The 24079-nt window shown below is 40.3% G+C and overlaps 1 protein-coding gene across 5 annotated transcripts in view; it reads right to left on the bottom strand.

Annotated features, from left to right (window-relative positions):
• LOC124220258 (sphingomyelin phosphodiesterase) overlaps nucleotides 1-24079 on the bottom strand; it is a 48925-nt gene that overhangs the window by 3656 nt on the left and 21190 nt on the right. For 2 of the 5 annotated variants that reach the window (XR_006883547.2, XM_046628878.2), the window contains exons 2-10: nucleotides 15623-15732; nucleotides 15106-15308; nucleotides 11286-11582; nucleotides 10321-10713; nucleotides 9801-9973; nucleotides 9215-9577; nucleotides 7974-8166; nucleotides 1370-1554; nucleotides 488-673 (exon numbers count right to left, since the gene is read on the bottom strand). Coding sequence is in view for 4 of the 5 variants with exons in the window: in XM_046628878.2 (XP_046484834.1) it covers nucleotides 488-673; nucleotides 1370-1554; nucleotides 7974-8166; nucleotides 9215-9577; nucleotides 9801-9973; nucleotides 10321-10713; nucleotides 11286-11582; nucleotides 15106-15308; nucleotides 15623-15698 (2069 nt within the window). In the remaining variant the exon portion in view is untranslated. Of the gene's footprint in view, nucleotides 1-487; nucleotides 674-1369; nucleotides 1555-7973; nucleotides 8167-9214; nucleotides 9578-9800; nucleotides 9974-10320; nucleotides 10714-11285; nucleotides 11583-15105; nucleotides 15309-15622; nucleotides 15733-19787; nucleotides 19842-20530; nucleotides 20593-21551; nucleotides 21825-24079 lie in introns of those variants that run through there. The other 3 variants (XM_069136464.1, XM_046628880.2, XM_046628881.2) reach the window with 3 other exon arrangements.

The following is a 24079-nucleotide window of genomic DNA, read 5'->3' as shown; positions in this document are numbered from 1 at the left end:
ATTGAAACAAAGGCTAATAACTGGGTATAAAAGAAATCGTTAATATCGACTAATGTATCTTATGTACAGTTGGAACATTTATATACTGTATGTATGTAGTGCATAGTGTACAATATCGTATTTTCAACAATTGCGAGCCGATAATCCAGGAATCAAATTTCAATTACTCTGCAATTTTATACTCGATGATTAAACTGATACATTTGCATTCTGATCGTCGGTGAATGGATTGCTAACAATATTGTCACATTATACAAGCTTAAAAACGATGATGAATAAAGTATTAATTATGAGTAGTATTAAAATGCAGTAAAAATTGTTTATACCGTATACCAACTACCCATAAAAATGGTTCTACAGTATAGTGATAAAAAAAGCTAGTAAGCTTGATGATTCAACAAGTCCATCTACCAGATGTTACACGTCTATTTCGTTAGTGATAACATCAGGAGCTTGGTAAGGTCCGAAGAACCAATCTGGTACGTACGACAAAGCTAAGCCATTGTAGATCCAGGCTCGCCATCCCGTTCTGGTTTCCCCGTCTATTCTCGACTCTAAGCTTTGGCAGAGTGCTTTTCTATCGTGGCTTCTACCGCTTCGCAAATCGCACAGCAGCCTTTTGCGGCATTCGTCGTTGCAGGCCGGCCTCACCGGTGAATTTTTGTAATAATGCCTGCGAAGATGGACAATTTAGATTGTCACATATTCAAGCTTTCAAATTGTACAACACTGATCAAGCACATTCATTAGATTTTAAAGGATTAAAAAATAAAACTGACAACTGCATTTTCAGGATTTATCTGGGCTTCAAAGTAAAACGAGATATTTTGCAATACTTGAAGGATTTTGAAGCGTTTCAAAGATTCTGCTTCCCGTGTGAGGGAGTAGCAATTCTTACGGGGGGGGGGGGGGGGTTTAGATTACAGGAGATTTTATGGAGTGTCCAAAGTTCCCATGGTTCTTGAAATTTTCATGGGGTTGTTCAAAGAAATTGGACGGAGGTTTCACGGGGTTTTTCGAATTCTCATGGGGTTTCAAGAACTCTTGTGTGGAATTTATATGGGAATTCCGTGTGGTCAGACATTTCTGTGATCCGGGATTGTGGTGGATTTTCCATACGGTTTTGGTAATTTGAAAGGGGTGTCAAGAATATCAATAGCAGGTTTTTACGAAAATGATAGGCTCACTATCATAATGATATATAGAAACGGTAACTGCATTGTTCAGTAGGAGGAAAAAAATTGAACCGATGCAGTAAAAATCATAGGCTTGAAAGAAACACGAATGTGAAAAAAAAATATTCAACGTTATGCAAATGAACCTAATATACGTGTGATCGAATTTTTTTACAGTTGAATTGTCCGCTTACTTGTAGTAAAGATCGAAGAGTGACGGTTCATTCGTCATTTTGTCTATCAGAGAGTCCCAGTCTCGGGGTAACAGGGATGCCATTTGGTACGCCTGTTTAGCTGTGTACATTTTCTGCCAAATTGGGTAGTCGTAAAGATTTGCTTCCTTCAAGTTCATCACCCAGGACTCGTGCTCTACTACCATCTGAAATTTAACATAGATCGAATCGAGAAACTTAGACAACGAAGTTGAATCAAAACATTGCGAATGGTGTTCACTTCAATACTTTTGTGCTCAAGTATTTCATTGTATTTTTGAGAAAATTTTTTTTGAATTATTTTTCCTATCCTTTCTGCAAAAATTCAAAGAACGATTTTGTTTTGTTTAACACCAACTGTTCAGGAAAGTCTCAAGTGAAATTACCGCGGATGGGGGGAATTTAACCGGCGTGCTCGGTCGCTCGTCAACTCGGACGTTAGACCAGACTCGCCGGCCGGCTTGCTTCTCCCCCCTCCTTTTTTTTCTCTACTGTTCCGGCTTGCGTCGCCCTTGCCAATTCATTCGTCGACTAGCCTTCGCGGTCAGCGGTCTGTTATTCTCTTGAGTCTTGTTCTCAGCTTCGGTATCTCTCAAGTGAAGTGTTCGCTCCGATCTACAAGCACCTTATGATCGCGCGAATATTCGCGCAATCTCGTGTCAACTTTCTGTTCGGCTTCGAATCGGCAACTTCTTCTTTCGTTCGGCTTTCTTCTGAGCGGTCAGCTCTTCGGTCTTCGTCCGCGCAGTCGACAATCCTCGATTGCGTGTATAAAACGCGGCAACGCGCTGTGAGCGGTCAGCTCTTCGGCCATCTTCCGCGCGATCGATACGCATGGTCTGCGTTTCACATATTCGTTTCTTTCCGGAAAATCTTCTACACTGACTATAACTCTAGTCAGCGCTTCAACAAATAAGGCTTAGCTGATGTTTCAACGAGCTCTCGTCTTCATTTGGCAATGAACGGGTATTCAGGATTTTTCTTTGACCACGCACCTCTCCCAACTAATTCACCCTTCCCCAGATTTTCCGCGGTACAATTTCCAAACATGGTCCTTCGAGCCGGACATGTGGTGAATTAATTGTGAAATTTCACGGTGCGATTCCATTGTGCGCGGCTCCGAGAACATTTCGGGCAGGCGCGCTCTCTCTCGGTCTCCTCGTTCAACGCTACCCACGCGCCGCGCGGCGCTCAGAGCGCGCCATCTTGGTTTCAATCCCTCTATCGCATACAAGTGTGCCCCCGCCACGCGCGCTCTCCCTCTCTCTCGGTCGCTTCGCCTCACGTCCCTGACGTGACGCGTGGAGCTCAGTGGGCGCCATTTCTTGTCGATCGGTCTCCTCTTTGTTGGAGATTCGCTTAACCGCACGAGGCTTACGTGGTCTCTCCCCCTCCCTCATTCGGGCATTACTCGTTCTCTGTTACGTTCGTGTGACTCTCTGGCTGCTCTCGGCTTTCATGCACTGTCTTTGTTTGGGTTTTTTTTTCGTTTGTTTTCTTGTCAATCGATCTCGTCTTTGTTCGGACCCTCGTTTAACCGCGCGAGGCATACGTGGTCTCTCTCCCTCCCTCATTCGGGCATTACTCGTTCTCTGTTCAACTAGTGTGACACTCGGGCTGCTCCCGGCTTTCATGCAAGTGTTCGCATTTTCGACTTGCTTATTCACGCAACAGTTTCCCGGTGGTCTCTCGGAGCTACGTTGAACTCCAGTGACTCTTTATTTTTCCCTTTTTTGCGTTTCTGATACCAGCGCAACCTTAATTCCGTGACATTTCGGGTTCGGTCTCAATTACGACTTTGTGACTCTCTCCGGTAAGTCTCGAATTACGTTCGTCATATCTCTCGTCGCGGTCCGTGCTTCGGCCACTCTGGACATATTCGGGACTTTTCGCGATATTTTTCGAGCTCTGTTCTCGTGATTCTATCCAATCAACTTCGAGTGATTTTGTTTGGTTTTTTTCGGCGTCGAGTCTCGTCTCACTAATACTTTGCGATTCTCCTTCGATTCTCTCGTTTGTTTCGGGCCAATTCTTCGTTATCATGGCAGCCAACGCGGCTAAGGTTGAGCAGCGCATCACCGGACTCTTCAGCACTCTCGAGTGCATTAAATGTGTCTCCGACCATAGCGACACCTTCTCTCCTCAATCGATCTCTCTGCCGTTAGCCAACACGCGTCTCGAGCTTTCGGAAAAGAATTGGGAACGTTTTCAAGCGGAACACGCTCTTCTCCTCGAAACGAAGTGCGAAAACTTGGCCACCCACGATTATTTCACGTCTAATCTTCCGGCTACCTGTCAACAAGCTTACGAAAAAGCGAAGGTTGCCTTGATCATTGTCAAAGAACATTACGACCGCGTCGAACCAACCGGTGCTATTCTCGCGGACGTCTCAGCTTCGGTCTCTTCAGCCTCCCTTCGTCGATCACTTCCGGACATCCAACTTCCGACATTCGAGGGTGAATTTCACGATTGGCGACCATTCCACGACCTTTTCGTTTCAATGGTCGGCCAAAACGCGGATATCACGGCCGTGGAAAAAATGCACTATCTGAAAACTTCGCTTCGCGGTGATGCGGCTCAGCTCATTGGCAATCTCCCGGTCTCTTCTGATTCGTTCTCCACGGCGTGGGAACTACTCGTCGCTCGCTACGAAAACAAGCGGCTCGTCATTTCTGCTCAACTCGATCGGTTTTTCGCAATCAAAGGCATCGCTTCACGCCCCGCAAAGGACATTAACACCCTCATCAATACCACCATGGAAGTGTTAAATGCTCTCCTAGCACTAGAAGTTCCTGTTAAATCGTGGGATATTATTCTCGTGCACTCTCTCGTGTCTCGTCTCGATTATCACCTCCGTGAGCAGTGGAAGGTCAAACTTGGCGCTTCAACCTCTCCCGCCACCATGCAGACGCTTCACGAATTTCTCGTTTCTCGCGCACGAGCGTTTAAGAGCATCGGTTCGAGCTCCTCGGGGAAACCTTCAACTAGGTGAGCCTCTTCCGCTACCTACTCGGTCTCTTCGGCGATCAAAACTTCGAAGTCATCGGCTCGCGCTTACGTTGCTTCCACGCCAAGCACCTCCGACTCCCTTCCTGCGGTAAAGTCTGCCATGCAATGCTGCCACCTCTGTTCCGGTAACCATTACATCGGCTCCTGCTCACAGTTTCGGAGCAAAAGCCCGCAAGAACGACGCGAGATCGTCGCCGAGCAGTCACAATGACTATCACGTGACAACCCTAGCGGCAACTCTTCTACACTGCACGGAAGCACTTTACCTAGTCCTCTTCATGCTACCGAGTCAACTTCGACGGCCCTCTCGTCGGTAGGCGCTCGATCACCGGTCTCTTCACTTCTCACAAACGCAAGTCGGCCTTCAGTCTTATTCAATCGGCCTACTTTGTTGCGGAACTTTGAATCATTGCAAGCGGAGCGTCTCTGCCAAGAAGCAACTCATTGGCCGCCCTCACACCCTTCCTCGATCAATCAGAACTCTTCGGGTTGGCCGGCGTCTGAAACATTCGCAGCTCGATCCGGAAACTCGGCATCCTCCTATCTTGCCTCGAAATTCTGTCTTCACCACCTTGGTTGTTTCAGACGCTCACTTCAAGACTCTTCACGGTGGTACTCAAGTTACATTGGCATATCTCCGTCGATCGTACTGGATCCTCGGTGGTCGATCCCCCATTTGGTCGCACATTCTTCACTGTGTTACTTGCGCACGGCTCCGCGGGCCCCACGCTCAGCAACTCATGGGACAGCTTTCTTCTTCGCGAGTCACTCCGTCACGAGCCTTTCTTCATACTGGCATCGATTACGCTGGACCCTTCACGATCAAAACATGGCGTGGACGAGCGGCGAAAACGTACAACGGCTATCTCGCAGTTTTCGTCTGCTTCTCGACTTCAGCTGTGCACCTCGAACTCGTGACAGACTATACTTCGGAAGCCTTTATGGCGGCATACCGGCGGTTTTCGGGACGTCGGGGGCTCTGCCACACTCTTTACAGCAATTGTGGAACTAACTTCATCGGGGCAGAGGCATGTCTTCAGGTACTCTTCAAGGCGGGTTCAGTAGAACTCAACGATACCATGGCGGCACTAACCAACTTCGGGACAAAGTGGTCAATCAATCCACCATCGGCTCCTCATATGGGCGAAGAATTTACGACTCTTCTTGCGCAAGTCGAAGCTGTCCTCAATTCACGACCACTTTGCCCTTTGTCGGACGATTCAGAGGACACACTCGCTCTCACTCCTGGTTACTTCCTCATCGGCGAGGCGCTCAATACCGTGCCGGAAGCATCTCTCGCTTCAATTTCGGAATCTCGGCTCTCTCGTTGGCAATTACTTCAGTCCAAACTCGAGCACTTCTGGAAGAGATGGTCTTCTGAGTACCTCCATCGAAATCTTTCAATCTCTAAATGGCATCATCTTTCGCACGAGCTTCAAGTGGGCTCACTCGTGCTCATCACGGACGAAAGACTTCCACCTTCACGATAGCCTCTCGCTAGTGTGGTTACGCTTCACCCTGGTGCCGACGGCCTTACTCGGGTCGTCACTCTTCGGACTTCGACTTCTACTTTCACCCGGCCAATTTCGAAACTCAGCGTTCTTCCAATGGACTCTTCGTCAACTTCCGTTGGCGAAGGCGGGGAGTATGTTCAGGAAAGTCTCAAGTGAAATTACCGCGGATGGGGGGAATTTAACCGGCGTGCTCGGTCGCTCGTCAACTCGGACGTTAGACCAGACTCGCCGGCCGGCTTGCTTCTCCCCCATCTTTTTTTTTCTCTATTGTTCCGGCCTGCGTCGCCCTTGCCAATTCATTCGTCGACTAGCCTTCGCGGTCAGCGGTCTGTTTTTCTCTTGAGTCTTGTTCTCAGCTTCGGTATCTCTCAAGTGAAGTGTTCGACCCGATCTACAAGCGCCTTACGATCACGCGAATATTCGCGCAATCTCGTGTCAAATTTCTGTTCGGCTTCGAATCTGCAACTTCTTCTTTCGTTCGGCTTTCTTCTGAGCGGTCAGCTCTTCGGTCATCTTCCGCGCAATCGATAAGTCTCGATTGCGTGTAAAACACGCGGCAACGCGCTGTGAGCTGTCAGCTCTTCGGCCATCTTCCGCGCGATCGATACGCATGGTCTGCGTTTCACATATTCGTTTCTTTCCGGAAAATCTTCTACACTGACTATAACTCTAGTCAGCGCTTCAACAAATAAGGCTTAGCTGATGTTTCAACGAGCTCTCGTCTTCATTTGGCAATGAACGGGTGTTCAGGATTTTTCTTTGACCACGCACCTCTCCCAACTAATTCACCCTTCCCCAGATTTTCCGCGGTACAATTTCCAAACACCAACTGTCCCCGCGATATTTTGATGTGATCTTGTAGAAGTGAAACTGGATTTGCTGTTTTTGTAAGATGGTAAATGGTGCTGTTTAGTTGTTATTATTTAACTATTATAACTGTTTCCATTCAAATTAATATGTTCCAATTACTATTACTTGATTATTAGCGTTTCCGTTTTAGTTATTGTCATTGCTTTGTCTCGAATATCGGATTTCATTTGTTGTCATATGAAAATAAAAATTAAATTCAAGTTATGAAAATGATGCGTAAGGCATTTATACTTGAGTTTTCGCTATTGATGTTTTCCTTTGGTGGAAATAATTCGGTATGTAGAAACGTGAACTGATTGGTCGTCACGACCTGATTTTCACAAAACAAGCAATCAATAAATTCCGATCGCGGTATCGCAGGAAATCTGTTGCGCGCAGAAGGTCTTGTTCAGAATTTGTTTGCCTTTCCGAATGAAATGTCCCTGGGTGAGAGTTTTAAAATTGTTTTATTCTGAGAGAACGATCAATCATAAATGCGATAAGCTTCGGACGATGTGGTTTTTCATTGAGAATGAAAATTTGTGAACGGTTGCGCAGGAATAATAAAATAATATTTGACTGCGAAGAATATTAATCTCTCTCTCTCGTCGCCTAGAAATCTCGAAAGGTACGGGGAGACATGGGACCCCTAAACTGATAAGCCATACGGCCCAGGGCGTCCTTTGGAATAGCCCTGGGTGTGCGTTAGATCTCTCGCGGAAGTTGCTTCCGAGATTTGTTGGATCATTCACTCGTGCACAGGTAAACCGTGTGTTAATCTGAGGCCGATTTTGGAGTCGCGAGCATGGGAATGAGAGAGAGAGAGAGAGAGAGAGAGAGATTCTCGGGATGTCGAGCATTATCAGTTGCCTGCGCACCCCTCCCCTCTCCGCGCTTGGTGATGGAAGGGGGGGGGGAGGGGGTTCTGACCGTATAAATTATCGCGCTGGAGCCAGAGCGTCTGTATACAGAGAACTTCGGTACTAAATGTATCGCGACGATAAACGAATTTAGAGACGAACCTTTCCTTGTTATACATATAACCTCTTTCCTTAACCTAACCCGAACAGTAAATAACAACTTCATCCTTGTGATTGATTTTTCAAGGTCCTCTTGTACTTAATGGAATGTTTATATTATTTGAATTCGTCATTTATTCAGGGGAACTTCAAGAAGTAAAATTCTATGAAACCTCAAGTGGTTTTCTCGCTCACCCTGGTAGTTTTAGCGTGATCCCCGTCGACGTAGTATATCCGGTACCCCGGATTGAGATCGATGTATGGGGAAACAGACGGCCCGACGTAAGCTATTCCTAAAGCTCTACCGAGATCCGTCGTGTCGTAGAATAGTTGAAACTCGTCGTAGTGAGTATGGCCGAAAAATTGAGCCGTGATCGTTGATTCGTAACTGGAATTGGTTAAATCAATGGAGTTATAAGCAATTAACCGACTGCAGGAATACGCAATTCGCAAAATTCTTACAGATTCATCGAATCCTTTGTCAAAAATTTACGACATCTTGAAATATTTCGTTGGATCAGCATTCAGAAAAATTCACAGTCATTATCAATGGTAAAATAATAATTGGTATATACAAGATCTCTGAAATTCTTATTCGTTTCTGTAGATATTATTCAAAATTTCACCCGATTTCTAATGTTAATTGCAAAGATGTGAGCAATTCTAATTACGTATCTCTGAGAACTTTCTAAGTAATAGTTTCTCCGAATTAGATGAGATTGGTGAAAATTTGATTACTTTATTCGTAATTTCCATTTAGGAATTGGCGTTGATCGTTTCTTATTTGATGAATGGAATAGGCGTTGACTTGTTGGAAATGGGTGGAAAGTATTCTTGATGAGAGATGGGTTAGAAGTATATTTGACGGAAGACGAAACAGAAGAGGGGTTCTCCACCAAGTCGACTGCCTTTTCTTATCCTCTTAGATCTGTCCCGTAATTGGTTATATACTAGTAATACTTAAAGGTACTCTCTGTGAATTTTTTAGATTTGTTAATTTACTCGTTTCGGTAATGGTGTTTTTTTTTTAACCCGTATATCATGGAAGAGGCCGAGTTGGTGGAGAACGCCTCAGAGGTGAGTTTTATACAACGAGTGTGAACCTAGGAAAGGTGCGAGAATTCAGAACAATGGGGAATAGAATAACAAGTGGCGTGAGGCTGGATGGAAATAGGAGGTCAAGATGAAGACTATTACGTTACTATATGGAATGTCCAAGAGTTAGCAAGCAGAGGCAATAGGTGGTCGAAGAAGATGAGGAAGACGTGTGGCGGTACGCCGGACGTAACAAATGGAGTAAGTATAGTGCATTTTGATACTAAAAACTTGAAAAACTGTAGCAAATGAGGCAATTCCAACTTTCCAAAACCTCATTATACAGGAAAAAATTTCCAATTAGTCTTGGGACAGCATGAAAATCCGTAAATTGCACTCACCGATTAATGATGTGGTAATAATTCCTGGACCAGACTTTAAGGCAGTCGGAATGTCCCGGCGGAATGTGGCCGATGATGTGCACCTTTTCTCCGTTAATTTCCGCCCCTTGAAGTTCGTAAATCAGCCACTGGAGTTCGCTGACTGGGTCCGTGCTGTTTATCAACAGCCACCAATTCTTGTTGTTGCAATAGTTCATGTTGACCGATAGAATTCTGAAACCCGGTCTGACCAATACAGAGTAAAATGCTCCACGACGAACCGTGTGCGATACTCCAGCTGGCAGCCATCTTCTCCATTCCTTATCCAGCTCGTCGTACAGCCATGATATGCTGTTCTCTCCCGGAACGAATGGCGGGGGAAAACTGAAGAGAATTGTACAAGATTTTTAGGCAACCTCGACAAACTTTGTACCAACAAGATTATTTCGTTATTTCGTTGACTTTCAAGGTATTTTTAAGGACCTTGTATGGTTTCAAAACAATTTCACGGTATTTGGGAGGTAAGAAATTTCGATGGTTTTTCAAAGTCTTGCAACATCTTGTTTTACTATTTCGAAATGTTTAACGTTATTTCAAATTGTGTAACCTGTTGACTGGAGCACTTTCGTGATTACCAAGCGCAGGGAATATCGGCACTCCAGGAAACATTTCTACCATTTGCGACACAGTGTCACGTAGAATTTTCAGATTTTCTTCCCTTGTTTGGTTCCATACGTCGTGAGGCGGCAGGTCTCCCGTCCACAATATGTAGTCTATGTCCTGTGGGTCATAACGACAAAGAACGGTTCTTCAGTTGATAGACGTAGAGAGCGGTGAAGAGACGAAAAAAGTAAATCCAGATTAATTCATATGGCTTGAAGTGACTCCAAGTGACCTCAAGTAGCTGCATGACTACCAGAAGCTTGTTCAAAAGACCTAATGTGACTAGAAGTCGATTCAATTGATATCGTCACGAGTACATCTGCAGACTTTAAATATGGAATAAGGGTTGAATGAGAAACTGCTGGTATTAAACCTGCCAAAATAAACCCCCGCAAGTTTCACTGCACTCTCAAAAGGCCTCTGCATCTTTGTCACAATAATTGAAAATCAGGAAGTAAATTTACCGAGTGAGTTTCCGTAATGTGTTTCAGCATATGATCGACAGTCCTCTTGGGAGTATCGCACTTCCTGTAATCGCCCCATCTTCCTGCGGCTCCGGAAGCGGTAAGAGGCGCTCCATTGGTCAGACGACAGCACAACGGCTCGTTGCAGTCAGCATTTGCGCCCTCCTGGTAATAGGGGTCGTAATGAGTGTCCGATATGTGAAGGACCTTGAAGGTCGGTGCCCCTTCCGTTGGAGGGATCGGTGGTTGGATTGGCGGCTTGTTCACCGGGGGAAAAGCCACTTCCCATTCGTGTTGAGGGTTGTATGCGTCATCGCAGGCGTCCCCAATCACAAAACTGCATATCTGGGAAGGGCCCAAGCTGATTTGCTTCAGAACGTAGATCACTTCGCCCTGATGGTGAAATTCGGGTTTGAGAAGGTCTGACAATGCATTAAAAGTACCAAGAATTTTCGTAACAAATTTCACGGAAGAAATTTAACGTTCAATATTTCAGGAAAAGTTTTATCACATTGGGCAGTCTTTGTTTTCATTCTTTGGCAAAAAAGGATTTAAGTATAAATCAATTGCCGAAGGTTTTGGAAAACTAGGTATGATCGATATTTTGTGAAATACTCGGACTATCGTATCGTGCTTTAATATTTATGTAGGTATTTTGTTGTACCATCTGAATGCTCTTAGATGGTATTTTTTATCCAACAACTGAAAAGTTTTCACTAACGGTACTTTGACAGAGTTCGCGGTAGTGAATTTCAGATGATATTCTCACTCATTTCATATGGCAACCTGTAGAAACTTTTTCCACCGTTTTTAAAAATCATACTTAATATACTTGGAATCTATAAGTAATAACCTTATATTTTTTATCAGTCACTATCGCTTTCCAATTGCAAAAATGCTCTATAGATGGAGTTTTGCGTGAGGAAAAACCGAATTAAGTGATTGAATAATCAGAAAGTACTCACTCCGAACAGCAGCGTGACGCCTTGGCAGACTCGAGCGCTTTGAATTTTGAGGGAAATGCAAAACTGGTAAATGCTGGCCATGATCTCCTCGTCAGTTTTTCCGCTCTTGATGTAGTGCTGCAAGAGGCCGGCGCCGACCTTGCAGGCAGTACAGGAGACCTTTGACATCACCGAGGTCTCCACCTCCATCATGACTTTTCGAAGATCCAGTAGCTTCAGTGCCTTGTCGACGAAACCAGATAGGTGGCCACTTTTTTGCGAAGACTCCAGATCCCAAAGTGTTCTCGAATAGTTCAGCTAATTGACGGGTTGAAGATGACCGAAAAAAACAGAAAATGAGATCGTGAAACAAAGTTTAAAACATTTCTTACATTAGTAAACAGCGTATCTTTTTATAGGGTATTTATTTGATCACAGTAAAGTCATTTTGCTAAGAAAACCGTAATCTTGCGTTAAGGCAATTTCGCAATATTGACAATCTGGTTTGCAATTAATCAATTAAAACGATTTTTCTATTATTTTCACCTACTTCTACAGCCAAGCTGTTCATTTTTACAGCAAAAAGATCATTTCAAAATTGTGCTAGATGTCGCTAGCGTTGTGACCGAGCCGCATGGAGGGGAGTAATCGCTGCTGAATCAAAGACGAGACTTTTAATGGTTTATGTTTGATGTGTACCTTATCATTTATTTATTTACATGTATACAAAAGGTTTAGTCATGATTTGGTTTCCATCAAATAGCGGGTTTAGCGGTGGTCCACTGTATTAGCGGTGGAGGAGGCAGCTGAGACGAGCAGTTGTGATGCCTTCAGAGGTGATAGCAGTGATGGAGTGCTGCGATTATACCGTGGCGAGGTGAGCCTAGCTCTTCTTACGTCCCAGAGTGACAGCAGCACGCTGAGTCGCCTTGTGAGAGGCCTTGGCGAGGAGTCGATCTGCTGCAGAACCCAGTGAGCTGGTGGATAGTGGTACAGGTCCCTTGGACTACGCATGCAGGAGCCAGGGTAGAGGTCTCGATGATGCAGTTGATCAAAACCTCCTTCTGATATCACAGCGTAGCTGTAGGACTGATTTGCTAGCCGTATCACGTGATGAGATCGTTGGTTTCATATCCCAGCCGCGGCTCAAATTCGACAGCGGGAAACTTGGCAAGCCGATTGCGGGACGCGCGCGTGGCTGCGTGGGTGGCGTTAGTGGCGCGCGCGACTGGAAAGTGGACTCAGGAGCGAACACATGAGTTTGCGGGTCTGCGCGTTGGTCAGCGCCGAAGTTAGTGGTGTTTCACAAGTTGGTCGTGAACAAAATGTTTATTGGGCCCAATAATCATACGAATTAACCTCTACATTTTAAGATTTTTAAAATTGAATCCAACTTGGCGAATAGAGTGTTAGGCCATTTATATAACAGTTGGAAAATAAACAGATTCACGTTTAATTGGGCTTGTGTAATTTCAATCAATGCTTTTAAAAGACCATCTTCAAAACCTAATAGCCTTTGATTTTTAGAAAAATCGATGAAGTGTCTTCCAAGTTGCGTTTATGGCGAATTTCTGTAGGTTTCTCAGATCCAACCTAGCCCTGAAAACTCTCAGTTCCTAGACTGTCGTAGACGGTGAACTCAGAGCACAAACTACTCTACCACCATTTTGTTGCTCGTGACATGGTTCTTGATGGCTAACAATCAATGAAAATTGTTTTACAGCCGAATTATAATCGCAAGTGAGCAAACGGCGGCCATATTGGTTTCAACGCGTTCGTCGGAATATTCTTCAGACGGGCTTGCATGGATTTGATTCATCTTGAAGTTGATCCGTGATATTATGCACTCAATCATTTGAAAATTTTGAATTATTGGGTTCAGATAAGTGAGGTTAATTTTAAATTCGTATATATAAGAATATACTTTTTTCTCCTCGATAAACGAGAGAGCCAATTTGTCGGAACGCGAATATATTTCTTCCGAGTTACGTGAAAAGTCCGGATAATTTACTCTTAAATTTACTTCCAGCCAATGTGTATCGAAATTGCAACGCATACAGTGCGGTACTTGCTGCGCATTTAATGGGCGATCAGGCAGAGTTGTTAATGCGGCATTTACGCATGGACTGGTTCACTATACATAGTCGTGGAGAAAGTATATTTTGATACCAAAAGTGAGAGTGCCTGTATGATCTTGTGCAGGAGTAAAAAAAAAGAGCAACGGAAGTAAGGAAGGAACCTTTACATAGATATATATGCATACGCTCGCGTTACACAGCAGCATCTGTCATACGTGAAAGTTGATTTGTTCAAAGCATCGCAGACAGCTTTCTTTTCTCTTCCTCTTACTCTTCGTCGCTAATTTTCGATGAGATTATTTCCATTTTCATTGCAGTGCTGCACAACATAATACACCACTTTTCTCATGACTCATCATTTCTACTACTGGAAAATTTTCACGTCAGATTCATTCGTTCAATATTGCGCACTGTAACGGAAATACGAAGTATCTAGCAACGGGTTTCCGGTATATATTGCAAGGAATCACGGCACAGAACTCACGATTAGTTAATGATTCCGGAATATTGAAAGCCCCGTCGTCTATTAAATTTATTAAATTTTATTACGGAATAATTTTTGTATTTTCTAACCGACGTTTGATCCATATAAATAAAAATTAGATCAATTTTCATTTTAGGTATTCGCATAGTTTTTGATATATGTATAAAATACAAATAATTAATATATAATCACGTTTTTGCGTGGCGAATATTTCAAATACTTGCAGTTCTGTGTTCGTTATATTAATAAGGGCGCATGTCGTCGCATGTTTGTACACATAATCCGTTTTACGAGAAACTTTAATACATATCTTGTTTAAGCTTGCTTTTACTGGGCCTAAATGTGGTAATAAGCCACTCTGTTGCCTACAGATAGGTAACTGGAGTTACAATTTACCATGTCAGGAATGAAATTGAAACGCCAGGTTGTCTATCTGTAGATGCCGAAATGGCTTGCTTTCACGTTTAGGCCCGGTACAACAGTTTGTGCAATCCCCGGTTGACATTCCGAAGACTTTATCGATATTTGTTATACTAAACAAATTTATGCGCTTCTTCCTCAAGTCAAGTCACGTCTCACGATAATGTAATGTATTTATGCATTCATGTTAGATTTTACAGCAAATTTGATACTTCTCAGTGACATTTCAGATATTTGGTAGGAAAATAATTTTACCGAAGAAGTTAAAAAATTCATTTCACGATTGTTTATAAATGTTTCATTTTTAGTTTACTCAGAATTTAAAATATTTATTTTCTGGGAAATTCAGTTATTCTAGAATATTGATTATTATAGTTTTTTAAAAGTCAACGTTATTCAATCAATTTCTATTTGTTAATACTGATTTAGATAGTCGTTTATGTGGACTCAACTTTATTTGTGATTGGAATTGCCAAGAGTTTTCTAGACAAAAGTAACATTCAAATTGTCGTCTCAATCTTTCTTTAATAATTTTTAGAAAACGTTAATTTTAAATATTTGTAAATTTCTGTAATGTATTTTTCAAAAAATAACTAGCAGTGAGTATGAGAAAGTTTTCTCATTAAAATTCTTCGAATTATTCGTACAAATGCGATTAAATTTTTTTTAAATTGTTCAATAATTTACCCACTATCAAATATAACATAAAAACATTTTAATCCAACGGCTATAGGAAAATTTCTGCAAGACAAAGCATTTCAAATATGCGTCTAGTGAACTGAAATCCTTTTCACCCAGTTATTTACGCTATGAATATTTATCAAGTAATAAATAGATAGGCGTGATCCAAGTTCCTCACTCTTAACATTTGTTCGGGAGATGTTCTGTTAATGACGACTTGTACGTCCTGAAATTCGCGTATAACGCTGCTGTTAGGTAGAAGCGGAACACTCATTCTCCGTGCAATTCTTTCTTTAGCAAGTAACCACTCATCAGCAAGGCTCGTCCAGTTTGTGTTCGCTATTTCCGTTTCCCTCTTCATTCTTTCTCTTACAGGACTTCCTGCGATCAGAAACATGGAGTAAAAATCAATTCGAAAAACAACGAAGATTTAGTTATTCTGTAAATTTTTTCTCTCATTTTGTTTCCTATGTAATTCTTAAGTTTGTATTTTGAATTTTCAATCTAGATATTACCTACAGTATTATTGGAAAGAATTTCGGTGCTCAAAATTTGTCAAAATCGAATTAACAATAAGAATTATAGTGATCAATGCTGAGTTCCGTGACGAATGTGATTTTTTATTGACGGAACTGATTCGAGGATTCGAAATTTTTGAATTTGTAATGTGTAACTTAAATTATTTCACCGCTTACCAAGTGCCAGCCATTGGATGGCGGCTAAACAGAAGAGGATCAAGCCGCTTCTGAACATCCATATTTGATTTGGCATGCTATTTTTGTAATCTTTGGTATTTATTTATAATCTGAAACAGAAAGAAAACAACATAAATAATATCTCACATAAATAGAACAGTGAATAAATGATTTAAAATTTGAAATAAATGGTTATTCTGATAATCTAAAATGATCAAGTATTTTTCAATTCGATGTCATTTATTCAAAAAATGTGCCAAATATTATTGTATATACAGAACAATTTGCGGGATAATAATGTGAAAAATTTGTGTAGATTTTTCAAGATATTGTAGCTGCGCAAAATCTGATGATAGAAAAAAAAATTCACCGTGAAGTATACGACTCGAACTCATTCTTCATTATGATTCAAGCATTTAATGAGGGATCGTTCAATAAATCCGGAGGAAATCTGCAATATATTACGATCAGTTTACCAGTTATGTGAACACGCGGATCTTGCGGAACCAGCGAATGCTGCTGACCGACATTTTATTTGGGTTGACTTGCTGAACTGGATATTGACAATCGGGAACCTGATTCTTACGTATGAAAATAGAGGACAACATTTTTAACGTATTAAAAAACTGCGAAAAGTTGACTCGATAAAACAAAATAAAGGTTTGATTTCAAAGGACGGAAAAATCGGCCTTTTCTTATATCAATAATTGATAGATTATCGAAAGACTACAAGTAACAAGTATTTAGGTATTTCATAGAACGTTGTTGCATTATGTCAAAGTTTCAATCACCGAATTAACATTGAATATGAATTGTATGAAGAAATTGATTTTTAAAAATCTTGCACATTTTCTTGAAAATCAATCAACAGCCCATAGAAAATATTATACACAATTAAGAGATTTTGTGAAAAGATTTTAACACATCATGTGAAAACTACGTTCTGAAACATTACAAAAGTTACAATTTTCCTGGAAGTTTTTTTGAAACTCGATATGCCAACATGTGAAAACTTTTCATAATATTTTAGTCTCAGAGCCTGACAGTGTTATCAGAATATTTTAAAACAATCGTTTTGAAAACAATTAGATTTATTATTGTATTCCTTTTTAATTCATCGAATCGCGATGGCAGCATGGAACAATTTTCTGCATCTTTCGTCAGTAACGACCATTCAACAAGAACTCTGCGAACCCAGCTTGGGCGCGGTTGGTAAATCAGTTTCATTACTTATCTGCCTATGAACATGGATTTTTCGGTTTGCGATCAATCGTGGCAAGGCCAGGGATTTCTTACGGTTTTTTTTTTTTTCGCTACTAGTAAAGTGAAAGGAATTTCGGGCGCATGATCTGTCGTTGACGAAACGCGAAGCCCTTACCCACCGGGCATTGCATCAATTGTCGGTAACCAGCCAGGCGAGAAGATCGCGAGAACTTCGGATAGAAGACGGACAGAGCGTTAGTCAAGCTGCAGATACGTTCAGGAAATGGATTTACGGTAAATAAAACGTCTTGATCTTCGAACGACTTGGATTCGTCACTCCTAATTTCATATTATATGCACGAAATTACAAGGTTGTGGTTATCGACTGAATCGAATAAACAGCAGATAACTGTTTCAAAATTTGTATCCTCACTATAATTAAGACCGTTTGTAGTAAAGTGAACGTTATTTAAAAAAAATGAACAAAAACTTTGAAATTCGAAATTGGATTTCTGAAGTGCTGTGATTAAATAATAATTTTTGTACTTAAATGTTTCAAATTTCTACCGAAAATGAATCGAGATTCATACGTTACACAGAATATGAAAAATTTCAATTAGAAACATAAGAACCGGTATTCCACTTATAATGTGAAGTATTGAGGATATTCAATCTCGAAGACAAAAATTGAAGTGTCACATTCTTGTCTTCTAATATTTACCCCAAACAGGTATTTATTAACGCAAGTTTTAATTGTTAAGTCAGTGCTTCTTTTGACTTGTTGAAAAAATCTAGAACACAGCAATAACTTTGACTTATCGTACCGTAGATTCGACTTTGTTTTTGTTTTTTTAAATTGTTTGCGTCGAGTATAAATTGGTTTTGTAGAGAATTTTGAATTTTAAAAGGAACAATCATCCTCTTGCCTGAGTTTTGTTTTGCTGGGAAAATTGAACTACGAAATTCCCTCGTGCGTCAGAACAAGTTCGGGAACGGAAAGCAAAAAAACTCGTTTACGACTGATGAGATGCTGGGTAATTCCCGCAGCTTATTCCATTTCCCGTTCCTCGTTATCAAATTCAATTCCGTGATTATCAAGATCCTGCTGTCTGATCTAACTTCAGAGCGTAGATCCGAACATGGGAATTCCGCGATGTGAGTCAAAATCCAGAGTTATTATAGTTGGTAGCATTTCGCGTCTGCCACAAGGAAAAAATGGGGAGTTCCCTCTGAGTAGGATGTTTGGTTCTGTATTTCATTTTGTAATAAATGCTGTACATGTGTTGTGTGAAAAATCAAATAAAACAGAGTCAAAAGATACGATCAAAATTTTAGTCGTTCTTCAGGCATCTTAAGGATATCTTTAAAAATTTCACAGCCGTCTTCATGAATGTTTTTCGTTCTTTGAGTGCCTTGTGAATGTCCCTGAAATTCCCAAAGACCTAGACGTCGTGAATATCTTTCAGGTCTTTCAGTAATCGGTGTCGAGATTGAATAGCTACAGCATGTTTTAAAAATTTTTAAGTCTTTTAAGTGTCTCGAAAATTGTATCATGAGTCTAAAAATTTGTAGATTTCTTTCAAGCATTACTCACAAGTTTTGAAATTTCATACAAACGGTTTAAACCTGTTAGTCAACTCTTAAATGTCTTCTTGAATATATTAAAATATCTGTTAAGCGCTGCCCAAAATTGATACACGCGTGTTAAAAAATTTTTGATACCTTTCATAAGTCTTGCGGATACCTGCACGTGCTAAATTCAAAGTGCACATGGTATATGAGTGAAAAACCTGAAACTCAATGAAGTTATAATACCCGTAAAAGAATGCTGTGTTGTTATCGATTACCATATAAATATAAGAAACATGCTTCAGGTACTTATATAAATTTCAAAACTCAAGCCTTCTTTCATTGACGTCTTAAATATCTGACACATACTCGAATTTTACATGTAGAAATAAAAATTACAGACGCATTGGGAGTTTTACGGCTGTTGCATTTATGTCATACACAATTTGGGCGTGTTTCAGCAAAAGCTGGAAAGTTTTTTTTTTACAGTCGTATGAAGGGTGTTTCATAGTCAGGGTGAAAATTTATCCGTCCTTCGTATGACAGACAAATGAAATGAAAAAATTAAATCTTAAGGATGTCGGGAACTGGTATTCAAATCTCTGGTGATTTTACCTCTAAAAAACGTCTGAAAGAAGAGTTGAAAAATTGAGATGTCCGTATTTAATACATTTTTTCGTCTTTTAATTAAGCAGTTCATTTTCTACTACGTTGAATGACTGGTAAATCACGTCGTTTGGTGTCAGAGCGATTGAAATCGAAACGGAACTGACCTCCTCGACGGCCAGTAGTTGGCGATCTGAGCTACCTTATGTTACCACTTTAATTCGAGTGCCGATATATGTGTCACTGGCATAAGAAGGCACTTTAAATTTCGAACGGCGAGCCGAGACGATCAACGGTTTTGCACCTGCAAGTTGGTACCTCTTAGGTGCCATCGATGACCTGCAGCGCCACGTATGTGGGTCACTAAAAAGCGGTCAATTCGGTTTATACAGAACAGCAGGCGCGATTTCGGAACACGTTCAACGGTTATCGAATCTATCGAGATTTCACAAATTTATGCAGTGTTTCCGATTTAATCGTTGAACCGGTACTGATCGATAAAAAATCATTCTATCCACGAAGAAACGTCAGAAAACAGATTCACCAAATTATCCAAAAATTTATCCCGTCTTTCCGAAGGTGTTTTCAAGGATTTTCGTATCTTCAATTAAGTCGTAGATTGATTTGAATTCAATCACAGCAACGTCTTTGGAGTCAAAAGAAATCCTTTGTCTTAATTAATAAATAGCTACAGTGTAAGAAACCTTTTGTTAGTGAAAAAAATGTAGATAGGTATGGTTTGGTAGAATGAACGATGCTTTTCTCATCAAAATTGGATATTACGTACCAGTTGAAATTGTGATTTTTTTCCTTTCATCCGTGCGTAATTCAAGGTTGTGATCTACTGAAATTCAGCACTATTGTAGCGACGAAGGCATGAATGTTGAATAAATTGTAAATTCGAAAGTAACTTCTTATAACAGTATAGAGACGAACTGGACGAATTCAGTTCATGAACCGTCCGCAACTACCATCGAACGCAAAGCAAGCTGCGTAAACACAAGTTGGCAATTGAATGAATGAACTTGATGGCAGTGGCGTGCTGCATCGGTAGTTTTATACGCTTATCCAGTATCACACCATCACTGCATACGCAACATACAAACCGTGACTCGGCATTGACATTAAAACGTTGATATGCGGACGTTTGAAACGTTCAGGTTCGTTGCTGGAGTTTCATTCGGTATCACAACTTACAGCGTACAATTGAAAATGTTCTATTAAACATTTCACATGGTCATGGTGAAACAATTTTCCACCAGGTGGCATCCACCGTACTCGAATTTCTCGCTAGTCTAATGTAACGTATCATCGACGTTTCTCCTATTGTTTACAACATGTTATTGTACACGTTCACGCGTAACAAGTATTTCACATGCTTTTACGTTATCGTGATATGCTGATTGCAGCGAAAGGTTGCGAAACGTACACAACGTATTCGACACGTTGCATAACGATTTGACATTATGTGCAGTTTAATGTGTATAAAATATTTCCGTGTGTTCTTGAATTATTGATTGTGCAGGCTACCTTGTTCGGTTGATTACGGCGACGTACTGCGTCATATTGCACACACTAAACTCAATTCTAGTTACACCGCACTGTAGATACTTGTTATACTAAATTATAGTCCAAACACATGTGCCATGTTTGTGTTCTCGCGGTTCAACACGAACGTATAACGGTGCTGATTCCCCGAACCCACTCGCATAAAAATTAGACGAACTTATTTTAGATCAAGAGTGAACCTCATACGCTGGTGCGAAATTTATGCCTAACCTCTCGACAGAAAAATTCCACTAGCTTGATATCCAGTTTTAAGGAATATTTCGGAGGTGAAATCGTGGCCTAACTAAATTTGCTATCACATTATGTCGCGTAAAACAGCGTTCGATGAATATCGCGTAATGCATACGATCTTAGTGCCAAAATATAATTCCAAGCGGGTCAATGGCGGCCATATTGGTTCTTATCTATCAGCGTTTCGGATTCGCAGCTGTGTTGTAAATTTTGTTACTTTTGAGCCGATCGGCCTCATTAACAAATTTTAATTACCAATTATATGTTATAAGTACAATTTTCTCACGCTTTCTGTTGATTCCTGTCAGAAAACTGATCGCTCCATTTTCTTAGGGTATAATCTAAAAAAACTATCGTTACTGTGATGTGACAACGAAATCGATTTCTGTAGGTGTTACTATTTTTACTTCGATTTTGTCGGTTGTTACTTCTTTGTTTTCAATTGACATGCGATTACATTTTGAGTCACAACATTGTCGGAAGCAGATAAAAAAAAATTGTAGAATAATTATTTTAAAAAACAACGTTCTTTGGCTAATTCTAAACAACGTAATACTTTAACATAGACGTTGGAAAAACTTCTTGCTCCCTTGGAAAAAAGTGTTTGAGTTGCAGGAAAAAAAAAAAAAAATCGGAACTGGAAAGGAGGAATAAAGGAGGGCCGATCATCACGATGGGATGGACACAAAAGGATACGATGGCATTGAAAACAGGCGAAACTGAGACGGAAACGACGGCAAGTGATACACACCGTTATGTGACCCACAGGCGCGATACCACGCGGTCTTTATCCTACTGCTGGTGGTGCCTTTTCTGAATATAAGGTGCCTCCATCTTTCACGGCATCTCGTGTATCTCAGCAGAGTCACGTGATTGTGGATAATACGCATGGGTAATTAATTGCACATCTCAATAAGTAGCCTAACACGTTTACAATACTATTATATACACATATAGCAACTTTAAACATACCGCGATGCAGACAAGTTATGTGATGCAAAAGCGGAGTAGGAAAGTAGAATTGAAAAAGTTCGATGACGCATCAAGTTCAGGTTCGTAATATTTGCGGGTTTGCTAGAAGAAAATAATGAGTTTATTTCGGACGCGATTTGAACACCACTTTGCACAAAAAGTTTCTTTTCTTTAAATGTGATTTTTTTTAAAACTACAACTCGAATTTTTTCAGCCTTACTGTAAATAGTGAATATTTTTCAAAGTTTTATTTCATTTTGCCCGATTTTCGTATACTGTTCTTCAATAATATTGAAAGAAGATATTTCCTTTGCAGAGTTTTCGCGTTCTTTTCTTCGTTTCTTATCCACTTTGTTTCATTTCCAATTTACTTTTCAATACGATGCATGAATATGTAATATTCTTCTGCCCGGTTTTACGTATAATGTTGAAATCCATAATTTCGATTTGCAGTTTACACAGATCATTCCAGAAATCGTTTAAAAGGTGTATAATGTATGGACTGTAACATCTAAAACGTTTATACACGCGTAGATGCGAACCGTGTACTATATTATGTACAACACTACAACTTTCGCCGATCGTACTGTATTCCCCCCATATATCTTCGTCGATATTTTTTTAGGTTACGGCGATGCGTAGATGGATCACTATCACTGTACCTACACAAACGAAAAAGCCACGCGTGTGCAATTATTTCAAGAATTACACGGCATGCACATAATTGGCATGCGGAATATAAATGTATATTACAGGTATCGTTTCCTAGACAACAGATACGTGGAATATACCTGATAATTATTATAACATTTCACGTCTTTAGAATGACTTTAACTGACTTCGCGTGACACTTAAATTTTCGTCAAAAAAATTCTGAACGATTTTTACGAAGCGTTGAAGCGTTAATCGTTTGTCTTAAACAAAAAATGGAAAATACAAAAAGTATTTAACAGAAGCTTGGCCATCGATGCTTCGTTTTCTAATCGCTGCAAAATCGTTGAAGATCTAGTAGATTCGTTCGATTTCACTCTGCGATCGCACGTTTTATTCAGAAGATTACATTTTCGAGAAATTTGCCAAATAAATTTTATTCTTATTATATTGGCAGTGTTAAATATTAAATTGTACAACATACCACCGATATTATTTGTGGGCAATAAATGGCGGTGTCGAAATAACTACTGAGAAAAAAAAAAGATGATCCGTTCTAGTTACTCCGTAGAAAATAGTCTTCTGAATCAATTGAATAATCCTCAAGTAATATCAAACGAAGCTACTAGTTTTTTGAAAATCATTCTAAGCGATTTGAAAAGAAGCATCGGTATATATCATTTTTTTGATGTATTCTATTTTCCGTGGTCCTATGATTTATTTTTAAACAGATTTCCGAAGCCTAGGATTAAAATAATTTGATAAATACTCGATGTGAGACTATCCGGTATAAATAAGATCGTTAAAACGAATTGATCATTCCCCAAAAAATTTACTTTAAACATTTTCATTCCCGTATTTCTAACTCGGTACGACGAACATATTGACGTACACTTGGAGACAATGAATCCGAGACAGCTCATTTTTCACACTATACAGTTATGTTGGCAACACAGAGAAACCTACAGCGCCACTGTCGGCCGAGCGCGAAACAAACTCAATCTTAATAAACATAACATAACTCATGACCGTTGAATCAATCAAATGGACGAGTGGAGAGTTGAACTTTTTCGGTATTAAAATAATTTTTGGTTAGCTCGTTTGAAAATTTGTGTTCTGAATATTCCCGGTTCTACCATAGATTTTTGTTTTTCACCGATTTTGAAATTTATAAATACCTTTCATTCGACTGCCGTGCTATCGGAAATAACATGTTATTTCAAATAGACTTTCACGTTAGATTTTGTCGCAATCGGTACCTGCATAAATTTCATAACGCAGGCTTCACATATTATCTGTTGATCAGAATTCCACCGAATTTGTCTTTCGTCACATGATAATACAACGTAATTAGTATACGTTTCGTTTATTAGCTTTCTGTTTCGGAATATAAACTCTTTATCGCGATTTATTATACGGAATATTTTCAAATCTAAACTTGAACACTGCAGCACTTCTTAACATATGTTACACCTAGAAAAATGGACTGCAAGGTGCAACAAAATTATTAGTTGAATGTAACATACAAGTCGACTAAAAATAATTCAGGAACACAGAAAATGATTATACATTTTCAATTTATTTTGGAGGAAATTTTCACTTCGGACAAATTCGATTATAATTGTCAATTTTGTCAACGAAATGATAAAAACAACT

Source organism: Neodiprion pinetum, chromosome 5 (genome assembly GCF_021155775.2).
Source record: "Neodiprion pinetum isolate iyNeoPine1 chromosome 5, iyNeoPine1.2, whole genome shotgun sequence".
NCBI lineage: Eukaryota > Metazoa > Arthropoda > Insecta > Hymenoptera > Diprionidae > Neodiprion > Neodiprion pinetum.
The sequence above is the reverse complement of the archived record's forward strand: the minus strand, read 5'-3'. Positions and strand labels throughout refer to the sequence as shown.